The sequence below is a fragment of the Trichoderma aggressivum genome (genome assembly GCF_033847375.1).
Source record: "Trichoderma aggressivum f. europaeum strain CBS 100526 chromosome Unknown scaffold_053, whole genome shotgun sequence".
In the NCBI taxonomy this organism is placed as follows: Eukaryota; Fungi; Ascomycota; class Sordariomycetes; order Hypocreales; family Hypocreaceae; genus Trichoderma; species Trichoderma aggressivum.
This window is the reverse complement of record NW_026946419.1, coordinates 195910-220983: the sequence shown is the minus strand read 5'-3', so window position 1 is coordinate 220983 and position 25074 is coordinate 195910. Positions and strand designations below refer to the sequence as shown.

The following is a 25074-nucleotide window of genomic DNA, read 5'->3' as shown; positions in this document are numbered from 1 at the left end:
CCCCCCCCCCGCGACTTGTTCTACGCGTTTGGCATGCCAAATTGTCGAGGTACCATGATGGGGTTGTGCTTGGAAAACATCGGGTACTCAAAAAAAGTCGGGCTGGACGGATATGGCCAAGGTGGCCTTATCACGCATTACTTTGGCAAATATTTATACCTAATTCACGCGCTATGATCTGATGAGAATGGCGCAATAATAACGACGGACCTAATACGACAATTAATTAATACATGTTTATATATGAGCAACACGGCGCCGTAGACGTCGAGACTTTTTAGTTGGAGATGCTGTGATGCGTAGGGAGTTTCTCCGAGCAGGTAGGCGCTTCATTCCCATAAGAGTATAGAGGCGTATTGTGCAGTAAGCGGCATTGTTATGGAGACTTTGAACGTCCAAGTAAACATTTGATGGGAACGCCTATTCAGCACCCCGAGCTGTCCAGTATCCCGTGTCACAGATACTATCGAATACTAGAATTTTTTTTATTAAAGTAAAGTAGTAAATTTGGTGTTTTTAATAAATGAAACATAGCCATTATCGCAAATGCTCGAGAGATGCAATCATAGTAGTAACTACGGTACTAAAGGAATATAGCTATAGTACCCAGTAGAAAGTAATAATAGCAGCATATAGATACTAAAAGAAGTCAACTGAATATTTTCAAGTTGCTGTTAAAGCGAATTTCTATTAATAAACAAACAGCTTTCCGGTTCCAATGCTCAAACTTGACGCAATCGCTAGAGTTTGCATAGCCAACTTGGGGTGCTGAATAGCTAAGGTACTAGGCACTCCCTTCCGATTCCCATAAGAAGTATAGAGGCCCGAGTTTATGCAGTAGGTGGCTTTGTTATGGAGACTTTTGACCATCCAAGTAAGCATTTGATTGCAAGTGTGCCTCCAAAAGAGCCTCACGGCAGAGCCCCACCGCAGCAATTCTTATACTCGGAGTGCGTTTGACTCGGCGGCCTCGCCACAGCACAACACAAGCAAGCTTCTTGCCGCAGTAGACAGCAGGTTTTGAAGGCGAAACACTTACAGTACAGACAAGCCTGGCAATGTGTCGGACGGCCAAAGACACAACTTGGATGCTGATCACCGCTTGCACAGTGAACCAAAGTTACCCTGTACGTCACTTTACAGGGCATCGGCGAATAGAATGTCGGGCGGGGAAGCGCATACAAGACAGAGCCCGCGGTGTTCACAATTACATAGCACTCCAAGAGACCAACTAGAGCAAGCCGCATGATTCGTCGATTTCCTGTGTTGTGTCGCATGAGGATGTGGTGGTCCGAGAATGGGGGGCACATCGACGTCTGGGCAATGTCGGTCTCAGTTTCACAGCTGCTAGTTGTAGCAGGCGAGCCAACTCAATCGGCCACAGCTCGAAGCCTTGACAGGCACCGGACACGGGATCAAGTCTAGCTCTCCGCATCCAGCGAAACTCCCATAGAACCCCCATGCACAGCCCTGTCAGATATACTTGCACACGCATCCGAAGCGGCGTTTATGGCTATGGCTATTTAGGCATCTCGAGCTCTTGGTTGGGCACGAGTGGCAACGAGGCTTCAGGCCAGGTATTTACAGGTACTTACAGGTACCCAGCAGGCAGTTATAGCACTCGGGACCCCTCAAAGCGGGCCGCCAGGCCGCCGGGCTAGAATAAAACAGCCCAGACCCCACCACGATGTCATTTGATGGCCTCGGGATCGTCTTGAAGCAAAGCACCGCTGACGTCTGGTGGGTTTTCTGCCAAACCCATCCTGACCCTCGTCTTCCACCAAGATTGTTTGTTTACTCCTCAGAGGCACGCTGCTGTGGGTTTTTGCCAGCTTGGCCTGCGGACCTCTGCCTCATCATTGGATCTCGATACGTGCTCTTGTCCAAGCTCCATCGCGGGTCCTGCGACGCAGCTCACATTGGGCCTCTGGCCGACCAATTTCGGCGCGTCGCATTCACGCCCTGGCCTGGCATCCAACAGAGCCTGTCGCAGGCCTCTTTACCCTGGCGATCTAGGATATAGCTTCTAGCGACGGGTCAAGATGAGCAACTCTCTCGACATACATGATATGCTCCAGACGGGCTTCTTCACCACGTCAAGAGCAAGGCATGGCCATTCGTACGTACTGCCCTGATCCATGGCTACCTTCTTGCACCTCATTTGGAAACAGATAATGACCGTGTTGATCCACAAAGAGCATCCGTCGATTCATCGACGCGCCCTGGGCGCCTATACGAGTCGACTGAGCCACCTGTGTCTCGTGTAGCGCCTCGATACTACGACGACATTCCCTATCGGCGCCGCTCGCCGCTGCCCCCGCCCACTGTCGAAGATGAAGCTGAGTCAATCGCCAAGGAATTCCGCGGCCGCGTCGAACCTGTCTGGGAAGAAGAGCCCCAATCAAGAGGAGAAGTTGACCAGCAGCCACTCATGCTCGAAGTCCATGAGTACAACCCTGAACGTCGCTTTGTTATTGTACCAGGGACGGCCAAGCCGAGCGCTTCGGAGAGTGCGACTGATGACAGCGCATCCAGAGACAAGCTCCGCCAGGAGAAGGAAAAGAAGAAAGAGCGGAAGAAGGCATCTGCGTCTCCTTCGCCTGAGGCATATACCCGAAGAACCAACGAACCTGAAAAGAAGGACTCCGATCGCCTTGACGACACTGTTCCCAGGTTAGAAAGACGTAGGAGCAGGCAAGATTTGCCTCGGCTGGAGACAGACATAGACGAGGACCGGGTACCAAGTCACCACCGGAGCAAATCTGCTGCTAGTGGCATCCGCCCAGAATTCTCGCAGTCATATCGCAAGTATGGGGAGGAATATCTTTCGCCGCAGGTAACAAAGCATGGGTCGAGTGGTCGAGATAAGACATATCATGGATATGGCCAGCCGCCCACCCAGAGTAGCGTCAGTCTGGGAGAGTCGAATGACAAGAGGCGGGACGACGACAAGTACCACAGACGAAGCGCGACAGTGTCGGCGGAGAGGCCAAACTCAAGCTTCGAACCATTCCGAAGACCTACCTCGAACGACCGCGTCAATGGACCTCGGCCTCTAGACGGTAACCGACCGCCACGGGATGATTTGAGAGAAGGGGCTTATGCGGCCTATATGCCAGCGGTCGTCGAAAACTTGAGGGCTCCGTCCCCATCCAAGCCTAAGGGCCAGAATTCTCCACGGGATGAAGCGTTTAGTACGTCTTATAGGAGAGAAAACCCCGTCATCATTGAGGATGACCGCGCGTCTATTGCATCGTCGCGCAGAGGCGATGCAAGCGGTCATAACTCTCGCTCTCCGTCCAGAGTCCCTACCATGCCCATACCGGCGACGAACTCAGCCGAGCCACCAGAGGACTGGGCACCGAACCGACGGGTTTCCACTACCTTCCCCATCAGCCGCGACAAGACTACACTGGAAAATCGGACTCCCCCGACGATTTACCTTCCTTATCCAGATGATGACGATGCCATTGTTGCTTGGCCAGAGACATCCGCAGAGGGCGACGATATGCGACAGGCACAAGCGATGAGCGCGTCGGCTGTCTTGATGCCTCCCATCCCTCAAGTTGACGACGAGCTTGTCGCACCGGATGATAAGTCTGTTAGATCACCAACCCCCAAAGAGCCACCTGTGGTGACGAAGCCTTGGCAGCCTCCCCCCTTTGACCCCAGCAAATCGGGGGTGCGCCCAGACCAAACAGTTGGGTCATACCGGCGCTATTCCGAGACAAAAGGTCACGAAGGGCAATCTGATCTTCCAAAGATACCAGAATGCAAGCGCACGGAGCCGGTGGCAGGCAAGATGGATTGGCTTACGCTTCCCCGGACGGATTTCAACATTTGTCCTGATTGCTACGGCACCGTGTTTGCAGAAACCCAGTTTCGAACTCACTTTCACCCGGTGTTGCGGTCGACTAGCACCGCCATCGCATGCGATTTCGGCTCATCCCCATGGTATCGGATTGCCTGGCTACTCACGCTGAAACACAAGGTGCCAGACCTGCAATTGTTCCATGCTCTGGCAAACGTCATGATGGAATCTCGCGATTATCCGTGTCCCCTGGAACGAAAGGTAACACGAGTCTGGTATTCAGTCAAAGACCCTTACACGAGGCGGCCAGTACCCGAGTTTGCGGTATGCTACCAATGTGCGAAGACCGTGGAGACTTTGTTCCCAAACCTCACCGGCGTTTTCATCCCGCTCGATTCTCGAGGCGAGCCCACACGAAACGTGTGCTCTCTTCACTTCACACCCCAAAGAAAGCAGTTTGTACTCTTCTTTGACGCATTTGAAACCACATCCGACAAGGGCTATGTGACCAACAAAAAGCCAGACCTCGGCGATTTGTCCATGATGCTTACACGGCTGAGCACTCTGAATGAGTGTCGCGAAGACCGCCGCGTGAGCGATGGATACTGGTACGTCATGGAGTATCTGCCAGACTTCACCGTTTGTGGAGAATGCTACGAAGATGTAGTTCGGCCTCAGCGCACGGACGACAATGTGATTGCTCAAAACTTTTACATGAAGCCCACGAAGCTGCCTGTTGCAACTTGCCAGCTCTACTCTCCTAGGATGAGGGAAGTTTTCAAGAGGGCCTGCAGGAATAAGGACCCCGAATACCTTGAGGGGAAAGTTCGAGAGAGGTTGAAGATTGAGAAGGACGTACACACCAAGTTTCTCGGTCTCGTCAGAGATAAGCGCAACAGCGCATGGACGGACGAACAGATTGACAAGCTGAGCAGGGAGTGGAAGAGATGGGAATAAACGGACAGGCAAAAAAAACTCCTTTCTTTTTCTTCTTTTTTGGGTACTTGATGCGCCTAAACATGCATAGCGAGATTCATATTACGAAGACGCCATGAATAGAGTAGCACAAAACATGATAACTATATGACATGATGACCATAGATGAAAATAAATCTTGGCTTGGATACTGAGGCTTGCAACTCTTGACGTGAAGCTTGTGACGACATTGTACTTGTAGCAGCGCCTCTGCGCCTTACTAAGCTGACGCACACCCCCAATAAGGCATAGACCAGATCCCGCTTGGATTTTGGAGGTCAGGGATAGAGTCACGTGAAGCACAATTCAACTCGCTAAGGTACGTACCCCACCACTTAGGGTCTCCGCCCACCAAAAATCCTCAGAAGGAAAATTCAGGTGAAATTTATCGCGGGTCCGCCAGAAACTTTCCATCCCCATCGCCAAATTCGACGCCCCGACGACCACGGTACGTTACGCTTTTACGCCTGACCCTGGAAACGGATTTGGCCTCTCTTTGAAATTGCTAACTCTTGTCCCTTCCATTAGGTCTCAAATCCTCCCGTCACAATGGCCTCCAGACCTACCGTTACGATCATCGGAAAGGATGGTGCTCCCTCTGGAGCTACCCACACCATTCCTGCCGTCTTCGCCAGCCCTATCCGACCGGATATCGTGAAGCAGGTTCACACTGGCATGGCCAAGAACAAGCGCCAGCCTTATTCCGTCAGCGAGAAGGCTGGTCACCAGACCTCTGCCGAGTCTTGGGGAACTGGTGAGTTTTTATGTGGTGGCCGTGGGAAGAATTTGAGATGGCAATCGAGATGGGAGGATTGGTGGGGAATCGGGAAAAATTTCTCCCTTTCTCTCTATCGTCAACCCATGTTGAAATGCTATTCTCAACACCATGCGAAATATCAGTATGGACCGTGGCTGACTGGATTTGAATTGCTTAGGTCGTGCTGTTGCCCGTATCCCCCGTGTCTCTGGTTCCGGTACCCACCGTGCTGGTCAGGCCGCCTTTGGTAACATGTGCCGATCTGGTCGCATGTTCGCCCCTACCAAGATCTGGCGCAAGTGGCACGTCAAGGTCAACCAGGGCCAGAAGTCAGTCAATTCTTGTTTTCTGGGGGAAAATCCCCAGAATCTTGCTATTTTTGGGAGCTATGGAATAACTAACATGGAAAAAAAACTTGTAGGCGATATGCTACCTGCTCCGCCCTGGCTGCCTCTGCCTCCGCTCCTCTCCTGCTCGCCCGTGGCCACCAGGTCATGACCATCCCCGAGGTTCCCCTGGTTGTCGACTCTGCTCTCGTTGAGGGCAGCTCCGTCGCCCGCACTGCTGCCGCCCTCGCCCTCCTCAAGGCCGTCGGCGCCGGTGCCGAGCTCGAGAAGGTCAAGGGCTCCAAGAAGCTCCGCGCCGGTAAGGGCAAGCTCCGTGGCCGCCGCCACCGCCAGCGCCGTGGTCCTCTGATTGTCTACAACCCCGAGGTCGATGGCAAGGAGCTCGTCAAGGGATTCCGCAACATCCCCGGCGTTGAGACCTCACCCGTCTCTGCCCTCAACCTCCTCCAGCTCGCCCCTGGTGGTCACCTCGGCCGATTCGTCATCTGGACCTCTGCCGCCTTCAAGGCCCTTGACGAGATCTACGGCACCACCACCACCGCCTCTACCCACAAGAAGGACTTCCTCCTGCCTTCCAACGTTGTTTCCCAGGCCGACCTTACTCGTCTGATCAACAGCAGCGAAATCCAGAGCTCCCTCAACGCTCCCAAGGGCGACGCTGTGACCCGACGATCTGCCGTCCAGAAGAAGAACCCCCTGCGCAACAAGCAGGTTCTTCTGCGCCTGAACCCCTACGCGAAGGTCTTCGCTGCGGAGTCTCAGAAGAAGCAGGCATAAATTCTCTGACTTTCTGGGTGTGCAGCAAGTCTAAAACTTTGGTTTTTCGGAGGAGGGTTATATCATGGTTTCATATCGAGGCGTAACGGCTTCTGGAAGGTTGAGCTCTTTGAATGAAAAGAACGAAAAGAGATTTGACTATTAACAGCGTGTGTCTTTTTAAACAATGTGATTTATACGAATCATCGCCGTTTTGATGATTTATGGCCATTTATTTCCCTCCCAACGTTGATAGACCGTGCATGCTGTATCAAGTTACCCAAGGAGTGTGTGGTTGTCAGTGATGTCTGACGGGGCACAAAGGACGAGCTTTTACACAAATCAAAATTCTTTATTTATATCCCCTGATATCTAACATTTTCCCTTCTCTCTCATGTCTAATCATATGTTATTTCTACTCACTCCTTGCCCGGCTCATAGCGGAAGCCAAGCTCGGCCAGCGTCTTGGCTTTACATCCCTCGGCTTCAAACTTGATCTTGGCCTCCATAGCAATGGATCTCTGCCAGAAAAGCTCGCCACCCCATCGCGGCGGCTCCTTGCCAACGTGTTTCGCCCTTTTTATCCACTCATAAAACTCGTTGATGTGCTTGCCGTCATCTCCCAGCTCCGGATACGTGTGCAACGCCTCGCCCCGTCTCTCTTCCAGCTCTCTACTCCACCGCTGCATTTCTTCGTTGGAGGGCAGCTCCAGCGCGTTGGACCACACCGCCGAGAACGCCGCAGCTTGCGCTTCCGCCAATGGCCACGGAACGGATTTCATGTTGAGCGCCGGGAAAACCATCGTCGGGTGTTGGATGAGGAATGTGTGCTGGTACAGCCCGTGGACGCCCCGCCCGGAGGTGATGATCTTGTGGTTGAGGTTCGGGAGGAAAGGATAGCCGAACAAGAAGCCCGTGCAAAAAACGATGTGGTGTATATCCCTTTCTACGCTTCCGTCTTTGAAAAGGACTCCGCGCTGGTCTGGCAGGAATTCGACGATTTCGGGGACTTCCTCGCACCCAATGTGGGCGAGTTTGTCGGGCGATGTTGCGTGTCTTACTGACAAGAGCGTCTTGCCGGCGACTTGGTTGATCTGGAGTGCAACGTCGAGACCCGAGGGCCCATTGCCGACGACGACGACCTTCTTCCCTTTGAAGACGTCGTTCTTCCGATACTGCTTCGAGTGGGTGATGATGGAGGGGTGGGCGGTTTTGAAGTCTTCAATCTTCTTGATGGCCGGTATGAAGGGCACGGAGTAGTGCCCGTTTGCAACGACGACGGCGTCATACGTCTCGCGAACAACCTCGCCGTCATTCAGCGTTGACACAGCCTCCAGATGCCACTGATCTCTGCCATCCGTACTTTCCAAATCGATCCGCGTCACTTGATGACAGAACCTGATGAGATGCCTCAAATCCTCGGCATACCGGACGAGATACTCCTGAATCTCCTCCCTCTTGGGAAACACCCAAGCATCGCTCGGAAACCCCCTATCGTGGAACCGCATCAAGCACCCCGGGATGTTGGCGTGCAGCCGCTCGTACATGGGCGACGGAAACACCGGAGCCGGCGCCCCCTCGGGCCAGACGGCCGGCTCCGGGCCCCAGAGGGGATCCTGCTGCGGCACGGGCACGTCCTTTGGGGGCAGGCCGCTGTAGAGCCAGACGCCGCCGACTTGGTGCTGCTGCTCGAAGACGGTGATGGAGTCGAATGCGCCCTGGGCCTGGAGGTAGCGGGCGGCGGCCAGACCGGCCGGGCCGGCGCCTATGACGGCGACTCTCTTGACGTGCAAGTTGTTTGCCGGCACGGAGCTGGCGGCGCTAAGAGTCGATCCCATGCTACCTATGTACAATGTATAATGTGCGTGTAAAATCAAACGTGTCAATGCTGTATCGATACTGCGGTATTCTCCTGGTCTCTCTACTAGGCAACCCGTCCCTTGGCCACTCTCACTCCCTGCGGCCCGAATTTTTTTCGGTCGGCCGGATGGGCATCTCTATGGCATTTATAGCACTTTATGGTGGCATGAGAACATGCCGAGCTCGGATGATGTCAGTCTAGATAGGCGGGCCAAGTGTGCCGGCATACCCTGATTTGGCAGTGGGACACACCGCCTTCCCCTCCCGGCTTTTGACACACCCGTTTAGCTATCATTAGCAGCTTCTCTACGGAGTACACGTTAGTATTTTGCCGTGACTCCAGGTCGGTTTCTTATATGGAATTGATTGCAACTAACAATGTCACCAGAAAGCCCGGTCTCTGTTGAAATACAAGTATTACTACCTAGGTAGGTTAGTAGCTTCTCTAAGACAGAGTCGTGGTATTGCTTCCATAATCACATCACTAACCACTTATTCCCTCCATCCCAACCAGCTCGTGATCCAACTTTGAGTCCTTATTAGTAGAGTAGAGAGGCTGGCTACCTAACCTACAGCAACAAACACACGAACAATTTACTCACATGAACCTCAAAATCTTCTCATTATGATAAAGGATCTACTGCACAAATTCATGTTTTAAAGACATCTATTTAGACAGGTTATGGAAAGCTGGCCGTTTTAAAGGCATACACTCTCCCAATAGCACGATTCCCTTCATGATATCAAGTCCACCCCGACAATAATCAGCTGCTACCTATCAAAGTGCTTTTGAGCCAACCTGCTCTACCAAGTATATCGATCATGGCTCTACACCATCCAAGGGGACAACTCCAGGCAAGGGCCACGGCGCCTGAACTATATGCGGACTGACAAGTGGCGCCAAAGCGATGTCGCTCACCATCGTCGCGATTTCAGCTCAGAGCATCGAGTTGATCGCGGTGATGGCCAGTCCGGTACCAGCAATCACCCACATCTCAATGTTCTCCGCCCGGCCAACCACGCCGTTTGATTTGCTTGTGCTCGTTGCCGTCTGCTGAGGACCACTCGAAGCTGCCTTTGAGCCGGTTGTCGCAGTAGCAGTTGCTTTAGCCCAAGAGCCAGTCGTAGGGTGCGCTTCCTCATAACATCCAGCGAATACCAAAGTGCTGTTGAGCCATCCAGGTCCTCCAGGCATATCATACATAGCTTGGTACCATCCAACAGGGCAGCTCCGGGCGAGAGACACGGCAGCTGAGCTTTTTGATGACCACCATGATGATGCTGAGCTGCAGTAGGATGAAAAGCTAGACAGGAGAGACGAGGCAGCGACGGTGGAAAAGCGGCACCAGAGCGAGGACGCGGGAAATGTGCACTCTGGCAAGCCGTAAATGTCGGTTTGAGTAGGCTTGCAGTCTTTTTGCAACACGTCGCCGTACGATTGAATGGCAGTCAGGAGAGCTCCCGTGGGCTTGGGGGGGTCAAAGTATTGCGGCAGCATCTCAGTGGTTCACTGCCATGGCTCACTTGTGATGGTGGGCGGCTTGTTTGGCAAGAGTGTATCTTGCAAGGAGGCCAAGGAGCAGCTCGCAAAAAGGAGGATGGCTGAAGTCGCTGGCTTCGCTGCCTGAAATGTTGTGGACTTGCGTGCAAACATTCTGGGCCCTTGTGTGACGGAATACCTTAGTAGTACTGCATGTACATGCATGTTACTCGGACGAGAGGCATCTTGGCGCCACGGCAGCAATCTTACTTGTTCTCCATCGAAACTAATGCCTATATACTTGCATCATCGGGATAGTGTTCCTCTAGGGCCTTTTGTATCGCTTTTAGACAATCCTCCTTGCGATATCTGCCCGTGTCCGGCCAACCATGCTCCTTATAGACACTCTGTACCAATTCTCTCATCCCAGCAGATCCAGGCCAAAGCCTAGTATAGACATCCACAACTACCCGATGGTTAAGTGGAATGAACTGAAGCTCGCGGAACTGGTCCTTGAGCATCTCAAAGAAACCCGACACGGCCCATGCGGTGCACTCTCCACGCCATTCAGCTTGGGCCTCGTCCTCTTCGTAATCGTATGGGTCATCCTCAACCCTCTCTCGGGAAGGGCTGTGCCTAATTTCCCCGGGGCATTCGTACCATAGGACAATGCCGAGCTCCGTATCAAGTAAAAAGACCTCCCGTGAGCGATGCGTGAGACCGATGACGTGAGGAGGAATGACTTCAAACAGAGACGCGCTTTCGGAAGCCACCTTCCGGGGTTCTGCTTGCGACGGGTCGCGGCTCAAGAGACGGCCGATATCCTGCCAATCGGCAAAATAGGAATACCCTGCTGACTGAGCCCAGTCCATGTCGTTGTCCGGCTCTCGTATGTATGGTAGACGGCGGAGTAGTGAGATCACTTCGTCTGTCTTGCCCAGGCCTTGCATGGTTGAGGTCGTAATATCCGGCCATCCCTCTGCAGGGGGTTCAATGACGTCCGGTTCGTCGAGGTACATGTTGGTCAAGAAGTTGTAGTACCCTCGGACTGCGGAGATGCACTCCTCGCGCGAGTAATAAATCTCGGAAAGTCGCGGCATTTTCAGTTCCTTGAGAGGTCGAATTGAGAGAGGAGAATCTAGACCAGGTGAAGAGGAGATGTTGGTTTGAAGTTCTCAGCCGGCTCCCTTTGCCCCTTTTCAATTCACCAGCACCAACAAAAGAATGGGCCAATGAAAAGACGGGTGTTGTGTGACCAGATAACTTGGGGATACAAGCTTAATTTAAGTGTTCATGTTTTCTAGCCCCGGCAAAGCGCGTGGACGGCTCAAAACTTGATCCTGTAGGATTCTTTTTGTTCTGGTTGAGAGAGTATGTGAATGAATGAGCAGGAGAAGGAAAAAAGAAGAAGAAAAGATTGGAATGGTTTATAGGCCAGACTCGAGAGTTTTATATGAGAGAGTCTGTTGATGGATCAAGCCCTGGCTGAGCTGTTGAGCCTGCACCGACTAAAGCGGCGTTGGAATGTTCAATGTTGTTTGTTGGCTTGTTGGCGATAGTTTGTAGCTTGGCAGGACATCTTTCACCGCAACTGCGGATGCATACAAATATGTACTCGTATGCATACTGTAAAGACAACTGCGATGAGAACTTTCTTTTTGGCCATCACAAACAAACCGTCGCAAGCGTTTATATCGGCCCCGGCCTTGGCAAGCCGACTGTTGGTTCTGCCCTGAAAAGCCTGGCTGCGAACCTGCTGGGCAATGATTCCATCCCTGATGAAAGGAGACCTCGTTGACGTAGGCAATCTCGCTGATGTCAAGGTGCTGGACATTGGCGGCTCCAACAGCACTTTGAACGGCGCGAAAAACTCATCATTGGCATCCAGGGCGGCGTCTTGGATTTACAACAGAGACGAGCATACCGATAGCACGTTGGACAAGCGAGTGACTTGTCGTTACAAACAAATCAACTTTGGAGACAGCTGTGCGGCTCTGGCCGCTCGATGTGGCATATCGCCTGCTGATTTTTCAACGTTCAACCCCTCTACCAATCTTTGTTCTTCTCTTAAGCCGGGAGGCTATGTATGTATGCTGCTCATTCGGTACCCCATTCACACCCCCCAAGCCTCAGCCAAATCCTGATGGCACTTGCGCACCACATGTCATTGTCAACGGTGATTCTTGTGACGATCTGGCCAAGAAAAACAACATCACGACTGCTGATGTTGAAAAGTTCAACCAAGGCAAGACTTGGGCTTGGACAGCGTGTAAAGACATGCTTGTTGGTTATAACATGTGTCTGAGCACTGGCAGGGCGCCACTCCCACCTCCGCAAGCTGGTGCAGCGTGTGGCCCCTTAGTTGCTGGGACAAAACTTCCAGCAGACAACACCACTTCGATTGCGGAACTGAATCCATGCCCCCTCAAAGCATGCTGCAGCAACTGGGGGTTTTGCGGTATATTCCCCGCTCACTGTGACATACATGCTCCTCCAGGTGGTGGTCCTGGAACCAAGGAAAAGGGGTTTCAGAACACTTGTGTCTCAAACTGTGGTAACAAGATCAAATCAAATTCAGGCCCTCCTCCGAGATTTCAACGGATTGGCTATTACGAGGCATTTGGCCTTGATAGAGATTGCCTCTGGCTAGAGGCCAAAAATGCAAACACTGACGGCACTTACAGGCATATCCATTGGGGCTTCGCTACCATCGATTCGGCTACGTGGAAGCTCAAAATCAACGACACCAAAGGTCAATGGGCAGACTTTAAAAAGCTGCCCAATGTGAAGAAGATTGTGTCCATAGGTGGCTGGGCGTACTCGACCGAAGCAGCAACCTACAATATTATCCGACAAGCCATTACCACAAACAAGAATGCGTTTACTACGAATATTGCTCAGTTTGTCAAGGACGAAGGCATAGATGGCATTGACATTGACTGGGAGTATCCTGGTGTGAGTATTACCCTCCGTCTTGCACCCAATACGCTGTTGTTCACCCCCAGTCTCTAATCATTTTCGCGCATTAGGCACCGGATATTCTGGTTAACGGCCGGCCAATTGGTCAAAAGAGTGACGGTGCTGATTATCTTAGTTTTCTCACATTGCTAAAACAGAAGTTGGGCTCAGGAAAGTCCGTATCAATTGTAGCACCGGCTTCATATTGGTACCTAAAGGCCTTCCCCATTGACCGAATCAGTGCGGTCATCGACTATATTGTGTATATGACCTATGACTTGCACGGCCAATGGGATTATGGGAACACAAATGCGTTTGACATGTGCCCGTCAGGCAAATGCATTCGCAGTCATGGTGAGAGCCCATCTCCACGCGTGATTCATTCTGTTTTGCTAAATGTGGTAACAATAGTCAACATCACTGAGACCAGAAACTCTCTTGCGATGCGTAAGTACAACTGTCTTGTACTGCACCGCTAAATCAAAGTTGATTAACATGAGGTTATAGTCACCAAGGCTGGCGTGCCAAACAACAAGATCTTCGTCGGTGAAGCCAGCTATGGAAGAGCTTCCCATATGGCTGTGGATGGGTGCTGGGGACCAATGTGCGACTTCACCGGCACCAGACTTCAGTCTGATGCGAGACCTGGGCGATGCACCAAGGCACCAGGGTATCTTGCCTACGCAGAAATCAACGAGCTCATTAAGAACGGTCATAGTGATCAGGCATTCCGTGATGCAGGATCCGATTCGAACGTAATGCTTTACAAAGGTACTGACATTGAAAATCTACCTTATTTGTCTAAAGATGGCTCGACTCGACTCTAAGGCTAATGGTATTGTATTGCAGGGGACTACGTGAGCTATATGTCAACAGCATTGAAAGAGACAAGACGAACTGAATGGAAGGGGCTAAACTTTGCGGGAACCATAGACTGGGCCGTTGATCTGCAGTCTTTCACGGCAGACGACATGAACCATCCACCGGTGATACCGAAGCCTGGCGCTATTGGATGCGTCTCCGGAACAGACAAGACCATTAATTCCGGAGATATTTGTGAATTCGCATGTGGCCACGGTTTCTGCCAGGAATCTCTCTGTGTTTGTAGCACAAAAGGAGAGGTGGATAAACTTCCAACAGCATCCAAAATCGATGTTATGGCTTGGGATCCGGCTGACGTCGACCTGAACCGGCTCTGCAAATTCAGCTGCAAATATGGCTATTGTCCCCAAGATGTTTGCACAGGCGTTCCTAAAGCTGACGATGCAGAAATCGAAGAGGATGCCGGAGCGTATCACTACAACTACACGGATGCGAGATGGTAAAACGCTCACCTATGCCCCCATCTTCAAACAACCGCAGTACAGGGACGTGAGTGTCAACTCTTGTAAGCGGGTGTGTCAGGCAGCACTCGACGATGCAGAAAAAGAAGGCCGGACAAGCAACTATGGCTGTATTGGCAACTTCCCGACCGATCGGGATATTCCGTGGACAAGGCCTCCCGGAAAGGATTATGACATGGCGCCAGGACAGTGCTTCTGCGATAGTGTGCTCGTCAACGAGATCGCCGAGTTCGTCCTAGATGCGCTGCCCATTGTTGCTCAGGTACGTGTTTTTGGATGGCATTTTAGCTGAATGATTGACTCCAACTGCTTCAGATTGGGTGCTACCTTCTCATGTCCACCCTCAAACTTGTCCTTGACGTCGGTCTGGACTTGATCCCCGAAGTTGGGAAGCCTCTCGACGCCGGATTGGGTACGTATCCCCCAACATGCTACGTTTCACAGATTGGCTCACTGACTCTGTTCCTTTCCCCTTTTTAGATATGGCGATCACTGCGACTGAGATGGTGAAGTACATATATCCGCAAGACGAGGACCCTGCGGGCGCTTTTGAGTGGTGGTTGAGCCCATGTGGTGGTTCCGGGCTGGTGCCAGACGACATCAAGCAGATCTTCGACACTCTTAGCCAGGTAGCAGGCGGCGTTTCGAGTTTCAAACCCCCGAAAAACATCCCCAAAGGAAGCGGCAAGAAAGGTGACGACGGCAATCCGACAGATAGAGGAAAGCCTCGGCCCAACACTGGTGGCAGCGGAAAAGGCACGCCGACCAAGCAGACCCAGCGTCTGGGTCAGGGGAAGAACACGCTGCGCATACAATCCTGTGTCGGCGACAAGACAAAGACCACCGAGATTGTTGTCACCTCGCTCGACTACGCAGCCAATGCGAAGCCAACACAAGTGGCCAAGCATTGCGATGCTGCTTGGTCGCAGGCGTGCTATCATTACAGCTCAGCCATCCAGGTCAACCGCCAGTGGGCAACACTCACATGCCCGCAAGAGGCAGCGGCGACAAAACATCGTCTCGACGCCCGAGCGACGTCGGTTTGGTCGAGTCAGCACGCCGGAGAAGGCTGGCAAGATCGAGATGCTGCCGGACGCACATGGCAGAACTGCGACAGGGACGAGTACCCGCCAGCATATCTTCTGGGCGAGACGGACCCAGCCTATATCAACAGCGGATCGAACAGCAAAGGGCAGTTGGTTCGCTATGTGCCCAACACGCAGAATCCAAAGGCTGGTCAGATGTGGAAGGGCACATGCTTCGGTACTCCGGTACGCGCCTTGTCCGACAAGGTCTTGATGGACAGCGTGGCAAAGGCGCCTCAGTCCAAGAAGCAGAATATCCAAAAGGTAAACTTTGAGCAAACAATGGCGGAGATTGGTGTTGACACTCGCCCCGAGTTTACCATCTCGTCATGGGGTCCTCCAAGCAGTTCGGATGCCGGTCTGTCGGCCAATCCATGCTGGCCAAAGGGGATTGCTGCCGCCGACCCTGGGTTTGCTTTGCTCACATATGATCCTTATTATGGAGGCCGAGCGCCGGCGTACGACTACAAAGCCAAATATGTCAAAGGCTCAAACGGGTCTTGAAGGTCATTGTGTCGGGATGGCTGTATGGTGTTGGTGCTGTAGGAATGGTATAGGACTATGGCGACCTTCGTATTGAGAGAATACCAAACACATGTATAGCAAATATGTTTATAGCCTAGTTAATGAACAGAAAAATGGTAGAGAGACTGGGGAGATACCCGACATGCAGTGTTGAGACGCCTGTTTCATGTATACAGAGACGGGACACCTGAGAAACGTTGGACTCGCTCTGTGCCCGACGCCAAAGTGCAACGCCTTACCATAGCAGACTTCAGCCGCGTACTCCATCATAGGGAGTACATGTAGCACTCACCATTGCAACTCCACACCCTGGCAAGCAGCGGATTTGTGTCGCCAAGAGATTGGGCGAGAGCGGACAGGGCCGTGAATGCGATTGGTGGTGACCCCTTGGATGACGCAGGAGTTGGCGGCCGGATATGCGTGTAATATACAGCAATCTGCAGGATACTTGTTTCTTTTAGGTTTCTTCACAAGGTGACAAGGGATCAGTGCCAGCAATGACTGAGGATCGGGGGGCAATGCCTACCTACTCTTGCCCAAAGGATTCAGTCAACCAGGTGGCATTAATTGCTTTAGAAGCCTTGGGATGATGTCAGTTGAATAGATCACAACTTAGTACTACTACTAGGTAAGTACCTAGTAGTAACTGCAGCTAAACAAGTAGCTTCGGGTACATGTAATGTAGCTTCACTGCCAGGCCCTCGGCAGAACAGCAAGGCAGCTAGCTAGCTACACACCGCCTTCCCCTCCCGGCATCTGATTCACATGTACCGAGCAGCAGCTTCTTCCCAACTTCTTTAGGCGCATTTCTTTCCCACGCAAGCCACGCTACAGCTCACCACAGCAACTCCACCCCTGCAACCAGCAGATTTGTGTCGCGGAGAGATTGGGTGAGCTGCAGCCAAGCAGGACAGCGCAGTGAGGCGAGGAGAAAAAAAAAGTGACCACTGCAAGCACATCACCAAACAAACCCGAGCACAAATCAAATCGCAGACAACGCATCGGAAGGGGAGGAAAAAGAGGATCGTCTCCTTTTCGGGCCGCATCTTTTCTCCTTCTTCTTTGTCTCCTTTGTCTCGTTGCATCTACTTTACTTTGCTTATCATGAACCTCCTGCGATCCTCTTTTCACCACTGGCAGAGCCCCTCCACCACTAGATGACCGCGCACCAGTGAAGCCGTCAGCAATGGCAAAGGACAATATCCATCCAGATGTGCTGCGCAGCGCCGAGGCCACGCCCATCGCAAAGCTCAGCCCTGCCATCACCGACGCCGCTGCGCTCGTTGTCGAAGGCGTCGTCACCGTGACCTGGCCCTACAGCATCGTGAACAAGTCCATCGCCTTCATCCTCGCCGAGCGCGACCCCCTGCACCGACGCGACAAGGGCCAGCTGCGAGTCGAGTTCCATGGCGCTGCGGGCAAGGCGCTTGCGGCGACGAGCCTGGGAGGCGGCGACGAGGTGCGCCTGAGCTTGCACGGCGTTGCGTGGGAGGAGAACCAGGCGTGGGCGAAACACCCGGGTATTCTGGAGTGGCAGCTCAAGTTTTCCAAACGCTTGCTGCTGAAGATCAGGAGGGCAGATACGCAGGCGGTGGACACCATTGATGTTGATGCCGCGGATGAAGAGGAAGAACAAGAATTACTGCAGCAGCCTCGGGAGCCGAGCCCGACCCCGTCGATTGACATCGAGCGCACTCAATTCTCGAAACCGTTGCCGCCAACGCCGCTCTCTACGATACCCTCTAAACGATATGCGTACGAGCCACTCGGGCCCGGCGAGTATACCTCTCCCGCATTCATCAAGCGTGCAAGGGTCTCATATGGCTCGCTCTTTGAAGGCGGCTTTGACATATTCGATGAAGAAGAGCCTGTCAAAAGCGTCAAGAAGAAGAAGAAGAAGTCTCGGTTCAGTATGGGCCCGACATCTTGGCGATACGCCAGTCAATCACCTTCTCCCGAGGTGGAACAAGAGCAGCCGGCTGAAGAAGAAGAAGACGAAGCTGAACCCAAGCTTGATGATGTCGAGGAACCTGCGGCTGAAGAACAAATAACTACACGAGCTGAGACACCACCTCCTCAATCGCAGCCCGTCATGGTGGATCACGGATGCCAGACTAGAGAGATGAGCTCCAGCCCAACCAATGGTGTCCAAATTATTGCCGAATCCAAATCGACCGGTATTCTACTGCAACCCACGCCAACTCACCCCTGGAAGCATGTGGGAGTGGACCATGTGCTGCAAGAACCATCACCCCTCTCATTCGACTACGCAGCGTCCCACGATGTACCACCTTCAATACACGAGTCGGAGCCTTTCGGCCAACCTGAAATGCATTTGCCTCACGCTGGCTTTGATATGTCCATGGACATAGACCCCAGTCTCCAGCCACATCAAGCAGATACTCATAATCACGACCCCCACCTCGCATACAACACGACGGCGACTGAATTACAGCCGCCTCGCTCACAAGAACATGGGTTTCATGATGCTCATCTACACGATTTAGCTTGGGTTGCCGAGACGTTGGCGCCAGCTTATCCTACGGTGCCAGCACACAACGCACATGATTTCCCACAGGGAAGTTTTGATCGATCATCCTTTACTTTGAGAGCCAGCCCTTCCGATGAAACGCACACACTGGTGTCCGCCGGGCATCGCGTTACGGAAATGCATAGCTACGCCCAATTCGATGAAGCACGGAGGGTGTCATCCTCATCTTACCCACAACAAGATGGGGTGAAGCCTAGCAACAGTTATCCTGAGCGCTACGAAGAAGATACCGAGACTGCCACGGTAACCGCTACACTAGGCAGAGAAGGTAGATCCAGCCCTCCCCAAGAGGAATATAGTACAGATGAATCCGAAGAGGAAGAAGAGGAGGAAGAGGGCAGCCGACATCGCTACTATGACTGGAACACTGGCCGGATGCGAGAGGGATATCCTGAAGAAGAAGAACCTGACAACCAATATGCCGAATACGAAAACGACGAAGAAGAAGGGGAGGAGGATGAAGATGAAGAAGACGACGGGGAGGAGGGTTACGAAGAAGAAGTCGAGGATAACGCGACCGAATCTGAAGCCGAGTCAGAGTCTGAAGAAGAATCAGAGTCTGAACCAGAATCCCGAGTCTTTAATCATTTTACGCAACCCGCGCCACCGGCTCCGAGACCATTCATGTACATCTCAAAACCAGCCCCGGCTGCTCCAAAAGAGCCCGTTTTTATCAGCCTTTTGTCCGATTCGGAAGACGATGTCGACAATGCGCCTGCCACCACACAAGCTAAAAAGGAACCGAGCGAGGAGCCTCCACTTCACCAAGATGAAGTTCATGAGCCGCTAAGTGTTCATGAGCCGCTAAGTGAACAGGAGGGCGACAGTGTTGATGAACTCGAGGATGAAGATGTCGATGAATCCATGGACGAGTACTTGGACGAAGTTGAAGACAAATCTGATGTCGAAGAAGCAACTGAGATCAGAACGGTAGCAAGCCGATCGTCCCGCAGATCCAGCCGAATAAGCCAATTGGATGGTTGTGATGAAGACGACGATGAGGAGTCTGGCAGAGATATCAGCCACGTCGAGATGGACCACCCGAATCTAATCATATCTCCAAAACCCCACATACGACAGCAACGTGTTGATATAGCTGAGTCTCTTGCTCAGGTCCAAGACGAGTCGCCAGTGACCAGCTCTCCGCTCCAGCGTAGGGGCTCGGGGCAACACGAACTCGCCGCCGTCGACGTGGCTGATGACGAGGAGCTCCCTACCATGGAGATGCGCGGTGTCTCTGAATCACCAGTGCCGGAGCCTAATGTCGAGGCACCAGCTGTTTTGGAACAGAATGATGAGAAACTGGAGGCTAAGCAACACCAAGTGCATGTACAAGATGCAGTACAAGCAAAAGAGCCAGAGCCGGCGCAAGAGCCCGCGCAGCATACCGAGTCTCCTGCTATTGAATCTACGCATCAAGTCACAGAGCCCTCTTTACACAAGCCAGACGAGGAGACGGATAGAGTAGAAGCTCCAACGCAACAGCCCACTGCCAACGATGATTTGCTTATGGAGGATCTGCAGTCCACAGCTCCGGAGACCCAACCACCCAACGCGGAGGCAGGGGCAGAAGCCGATATCATCATTGAACAAGACGTCGAGATGCAAGACGAGGTGCTAATCCAACCAAGAGAAGAGACTGAGGTTGTTGCGAACGAGGACGACAACCAGGTCGACCACACCACCACAGACACCGCCTCGAAAGCCACTGGAGAGCCTGAAGTGGCTGCAGCATCATCACCTCCGGCTACTCAGACAGAGCCACCTCAACTCGTGACTATGGCTATTTCAATCCTAGAAGAGTCAGAAATCACAGAAAAGCAGCTGCCAACTCCACTAGAGACTCAACAAGATGACTACGAGAACGACGTTGACGCGGTTGATGTGGCTCATGTTGAGACGCCGCATAATGAGGAGGGGATCAATGAAGAAGTCAAGGAACATGCCGAGGAAGATGTCGAAGATGAATTCAAAGATGCCGATGAAGATATGGACGAAGAATACGAGGATGCGAAAGAGGAGGGGGCTGATAATGACGACGATTTTGCAATCGAGCAGCAGCTTATGTCTGAATTCCAGCATTATTCCAGCCCCCTGAAGGCGCACGACGCAGATGGAGTTGAGCAAACTTTCTCGCAGCCCCCCGACACGATTGAGGAGATTGAGGAGGAGATTGAGGAGGAGATTGAGGAGGAGATTGAGGAGGAGATTGAGGAGGACCAACATACTCAACAAACCCAACAGCACAGCCAGCAGAGCCAACATGGCCATCACGGGGAGCACTGCGATCACGGCCATCATGACCACCATGCCCACCATGGTGTCCACGACCGAAACTCTCGCCGAGCAGAACCAGAGATGTCGATAGGGTTGCAATCTCTTCGGAGCCACTGTCGTGCTAAGAGACTGTCAAGTGATAGCGCCGATAGTTTGTTGACCGATCCCAGCGTCTTGCTCGCCAGGGGTTCTCCCACCATGGCGCATCGTCAATGTCTGCTTGGCGATAGTGACTATCTCCCCCAGCGATCACCGCGGTCGCCTCGGAACAAGGCCGAGCTTTCGGATCATAGTATTGCGCTTGCCAAGTCATCGCCTCGCGAGTCTGTATCGCCAAAGAATGTTGGGGCATCGGCCTCGTTGCACACAAGACGTGGCGTCAGGGGGTCGATTGATGCCAGCATCCTGCTAGCACAGTCCTTTTCGCCTACGTCGGAACGCAGTCCAGCCAGTCCAACGGCATCGTTTCGTGCTGGCCGGCGTAAATCTGATAAGTCGGATCTGAGTGTGCAATTAGCGACCACCAGCTTCAAGGGCTCTCAACAACAACAGGTGGCGGAAGAGGGGAAACAGGAGATCGCCCCGGATGCAGCTCAGGACGCGTCAGCGAATCTTCAACGTGAAAGTACACCCGAGCCCACGGTGACAGGCCACAACCTGAGGTCACCCCGGAAACCCGCCGCCGTATCCTCTACCAGAGCGCCCTCCGTGGCCAGCTCCGTTGCTGAAGACGGGAACGTGACGTTCCTGAAGCTACAATTGTTGAAGAGCCTAAGAATAACACTACCGGACTGTCTGCCACTCAAATCCCTGCGCATCTCGTTGACCAAAACGACCGACATTTTAGCCGTGGCTACCCTCACTCCGCGCCAGCCACACCGACCGAAACACGGGCCCCGGGGCTACATGTTGGAGCTGTATCTGACCGACCCCTCAGTGGCGCCCTCGGGCGTCAACATCGCGCACATCTTCCGGCCCCATCAAGCCTCCCTCCCTACGGTCCAGGCCGGCGACGTTGTGCTCCTTCGTCGCGTCCAGGTGGTGTCAGTCCAGGGCAGGGGATTCGGCATCCGCGCCGGAGATGCCTCGGCATGGGCAGTCTTTGAAAAGGACGACGACGAGATGCTGCCGCAGATTAAAGGTCCCCCGGTGGAAGTCGCGGATGAAGAGGTTGCCTACGCGCAGGGCCTTCGACGGTGGTGGGGTCTTCAAGATGACAAGGCATTGGTTAAGATCGATAAGGCGAATCAGAAGATGTCACAAGCCGTCAAGGATGATACCAAGTGAAGGTGGCGAGCGGGCCTCGGGATATGGGGGTTTTTTCAAGGGGAACCATGATGGCAACACTTTTGTTTTCTTTGTTTTTAGCGTGGCTAAGATGGATGGCTTAGACATTGGCTAAGCGAGTCTAATGATTTGATGAACTACCTTATACATAACATGTAAGACTAATAGGACGGAGGGTTGGTTAATACTGGCCGTTGGGATAATGGGGGGGAAACCGGAGGGAATAGCTACAGCATAGGATTTAGAGCTCTACTGGTATCAAACCAAATCATCAATTTTCTTTTCTCTCCAAGACTTGTCACTGTTATTCTCCGTGCTCGGACTACAAAGAGCGAAATCGCAGCTCCTAGGAAGACACAGTACATGGAGGAAGATACGGGCGTGCCATTGATTTGCAATGGCAATGACTCCATAGGAAAGCTTGCCACAAGCAAAAATGTCATCGAGGCACAAGAGCTGTCCCGGCAAGGAATAGCAACATCAGGCCATCTGGGGCTCGGCCGATGCGAACCGTTTTTGACGTTTCCAGGTCTCAGACATGTGGGTAAGCCAGATCTAGAGATGCAGCAGCATGTGGTTGCGGGGTTCCCTGGAGCTCAAGGAGGGATCTAGAGACCAAGCTTCCCGGGCCGGGGGAGAAGCCAGATCCTAGAAACTCTTGCCGAGCCGAAAAAATGGCACGAGGGATAGCGTTGGCGCGTTCGGCCCAAAATGCCTTGTGATTTTGAGGGGAAGCTGTTTTCCCGCACCTCCCAGATCAAAAGGCATGACATGACATGACAGGAACAAGTCTGGACCGATACCGGCATGGCTCGGAGCCCATTGACGACCAAGGGGTTCGAAAGGGGACGGCTTAGATCGACTGTGGAGTAGCGACAATTGGCCTGCTGCAGTCTGTAAGACAAGATGGGAGCTGACTTGTTAGTTTGTTGGTCCTCAACACTATTGTTAGTAGATTCGTAGCCAAGCCGAAGTCTCCCGGTAGGGTTTGCTTAGTTGAAGCTAAACGTGCATGAAAGGGTGTTAGCCACGGACCATGCTTTGACGCTGCATGTTTGTCTGCCGCAGTTCGGGACTGCATTCGTAGAATACGAGCAAGAGGAGCTCAGTTGAGTCATCGAGCAAGCAAGCATGTGCGTGCCTGTGATGTGCATTGGCTTACTGGCGAGACATGGCGAATGCAGCCGAGAGACGATCCCACCAGCCCCCGGCTTGTCCATTATTACTTTCACATTGACGCCGATGCTCTCAAGGGCGCATGTAGAGGTACATGGGAGATGATTTGCACTCCGTACACATGCCGCGATGGGGATGATGTCAAATTGGCGAGGAGGAGCAAGAAAAAGAAACGGAAAAGATGGCGGGGCCTCTCGAGCTAGGGAGACACGCGAAGAAGTCAGACAGTAGAAGCAAAGCTTGAAGAAGTTTGAATCCATGCAGAGGACTCATACTCCTTGCTTATGGAGTATACAGCGATGTTGTTGGTTTCTAATTACCTAAGAAAGAGAAGGGCTGCTCCATATGCGGCGCCAGTTTTCATATCGGCGGCCCCGTCCCACAGGGCCCGAACCACAGCAGGTGGAAAAGCGGGAGATTTCGTGATGGTATCACAAGTATGTTGCATACATGTGAGAATACAACGTATCTAGTAGAAGGGCTTTTGCTTCTGACTGAATTTCGTTCCTCGAGGGCCGGTCCAGGATGTCCGAGTACGAGTACATTCAATCAATCAATAGCTCGTTGTCTTTGAGACATGGCGCACTAAGAGTGCCGCGAAATTGAATGCGAATAATCGATGGGGCACCGGCTCCGATTGTAGGGCCCATCGTGGCTCCGGCAAGGCCCACATGGCATGCAGGGACCCCTGACATCAAAGACGGAGGATTTCGGAAGAGGTCGGAGTGCAAGTGCGCGTGCCGCAAAGGTGATGCTTCAAGTGTGTCAACTGCAACAGGTCAGGAGTATCAGCTGAAGCAGCGGAAATCTGATACAGGACAGCCAAGGCATTGGTACCAAATGCAGGTTAGCAAAACCAAGTTGTTTTAGCGCGCGTGCTGCAGCCATGCATCCCAGAACCTCGCTCACACCTCGGAGGCGCAACTGAGCGTCGTGGGTGAACGTGCCCATCTGGACGCACTGACACAGACAGGAACAGAACGAACGAGGCTGCATTGCCCAACGGACCACACGCGACACAGGGTTTGTAAGCACAGGGTGCTCATGATGGCCTCAGCAGGCCTCGTTTCTCGCTCTTTTTCAAGTGACCGGCCCGGGTCCGGATGCTGGCCGGGTCACGCCCTAGAGTAGATTCCCGAGACCCGAGACCCAGAACCCAGAACCCAGAACCAGGATCGAGCAGAGGCAGAGGCGGAAGGAGGCACTGCAGAGCGCAAAGTGGGCAGCGACGGGACTCAGAAAGCAGCCGCCGCGGTCGCTTTTCTTTTTTCGCCGCCCCCTGCTGAGCCTTTGTGTTGCTTGCGTTTGCGTGCTGACCGGCCAGTTCGTCGAGAGGTGGAGATGAAGAAAATAGAAGCAAAAGAAAAAGAATGTTGAGAGAAGAGGATGGGTGGAGCCCCCAGTGCGGCAGCGCAGCTGATTGGCTAGCCCTGGCCTAGCGTGCCTAGTGCGTGGAAGGTGCCGCCACGGCGCAAAGTCGTCTGCCTGCAGGAAGGAACAAGTGCCGTGACTTGCACGTTCTCGTTCTTGTTTTTTCTTTCTCTATCTTATCTTTGTTATCAGTCTCGTATCTTCTCTTCATGCACAATTACACGCATCTCGTCCGATTCTCAAATCCGACATGCCCTCAGCCTCAACATCAGTCCATTATCCCCTATTTCCCAGCGCAAAGCACCTGAGCAAACCGCCAGACAACAGCGCAGAAAAAGCCAGACCGTCAGGCTAGGCGTCGTGTCTCTCCACCCCCCTGCGGATCCCGGAGGCCTGGCGCCGGCTAATGCAGCTTGGGGAAAAGAAACTACTGCTGCTACCTTAGTTGGCGCGTCCCCTGTGCCACCACCCTTGCCCGACCGGAGCGACACGGAGCAGGACAAACGTCCAAAAGG

General features: G+C 52.9%; 7 protein-coding genes across 7 annotated transcripts; 4 read left to right on the top strand and 3 right to left on the bottom strand.

Annotated features, from left to right (window-relative positions):
• Positions 1–2109: 2109 nt before the first annotated feature.
• Positions 2110–4768, top strand: Triagg1_9474 (uncharacterized protein; the record flags this gene model as incomplete). Its single annotated transcript, XM_062904435.1, has 2 exons — positions 2110–2119; positions 2172–4768. The coding sequence occupies 2 exons, from the start codon at positions 2110–2112 to the stop codon at positions 4766–4768; spliced, it is 2607 nt and encodes an 868-aa protein (XP_062751635.1).
• A 567-nt stretch (positions 4769–5335) lies between these two features.
• Positions 5336–6667, top strand: Triagg1_9473 (uncharacterized protein; the record flags this gene model as incomplete). The annotated part of the gene is made up of 3 exons (XM_062904434.1): positions 5336–5540; positions 5722–5872; positions 5965–6667. 3 exons carry the CDS (start codon positions 5336–5338, stop codon positions 6665–6667), a joined length of 1059 nt encoding a protein of 352 aa, XP_062751634.1.
• Positions 6668–7065: 398 nt separating this feature from the next.
• Positions 7066–8484, bottom strand: Triagg1_9472 (uncharacterized protein; the record flags this gene model as incomplete). The annotated part of the gene is made up of 1 exon (XM_062904433.1): positions 7066–8484. One exon carries the CDS (start codon positions 8482–8484, stop codon positions 7066–7068), a length of 1419 nt encoding a protein of 472 aa, XP_062751633.1.
• Positions 8485–9443: 959 nt separating this feature from the next.
• Positions 9444–10004, bottom strand: Triagg1_9471 (uncharacterized protein; the record flags this gene model as incomplete). Its single annotated transcript, XM_062904432.1, has 1 exon — positions 9444–10004. One exon carries the CDS (start codon positions 10002–10004, stop codon positions 9444–9446), a length of 561 nt encoding a protein of 186 aa, XP_062751632.1.
• Positions 10005–10279: 275 nt separating this feature from the next.
• Positions 10280–11086, bottom strand: Triagg1_9470 (uncharacterized protein; the record flags this gene model as incomplete). Its single annotated transcript, XM_062904431.1, has 1 exon — positions 10280–11086. One exon carries the CDS (start codon positions 11084–11086, stop codon positions 10280–10282), a length of 807 nt encoding a protein of 268 aa, XP_062751631.1.
• A 663-nt stretch (positions 11087–11749) lies between these two features.
• Triagg1_9469 (CAZyme family GH18 and CBM24) lies at positions 11750–15876 on the top strand (the record flags this gene model as incomplete). The annotated part of the gene is made up of 9 exons (XM_062904430.1): positions 11750–12070; positions 12114–12941; positions 13016–13298; positions 13356–13391; positions 13452–13715; positions 13794–14265; positions 14312–14549; positions 14603–14699; positions 14768–15876. 9 exons carry the CDS (start codon positions 11750–11752, stop codon positions 15874–15876), a joined length of 3648 nt encoding a protein of 1215 aa, XP_062751630.1.
• Positions 15877–17083: 1207 nt separating this feature from the next.
• On the top strand, positions 17084–22012 carry Triagg1_9468 (uncharacterized protein; the record flags this gene model as incomplete). The annotated part of the gene is made up of 1 exon (XM_062904429.1): positions 17084–22012. One exon carries the CDS (start codon positions 17084–17086, stop codon positions 22010–22012), a length of 4929 nt encoding a protein of 1642 aa, XP_062751629.1.
• Positions 22013–25074: the final 3062 nt, after the last annotated feature.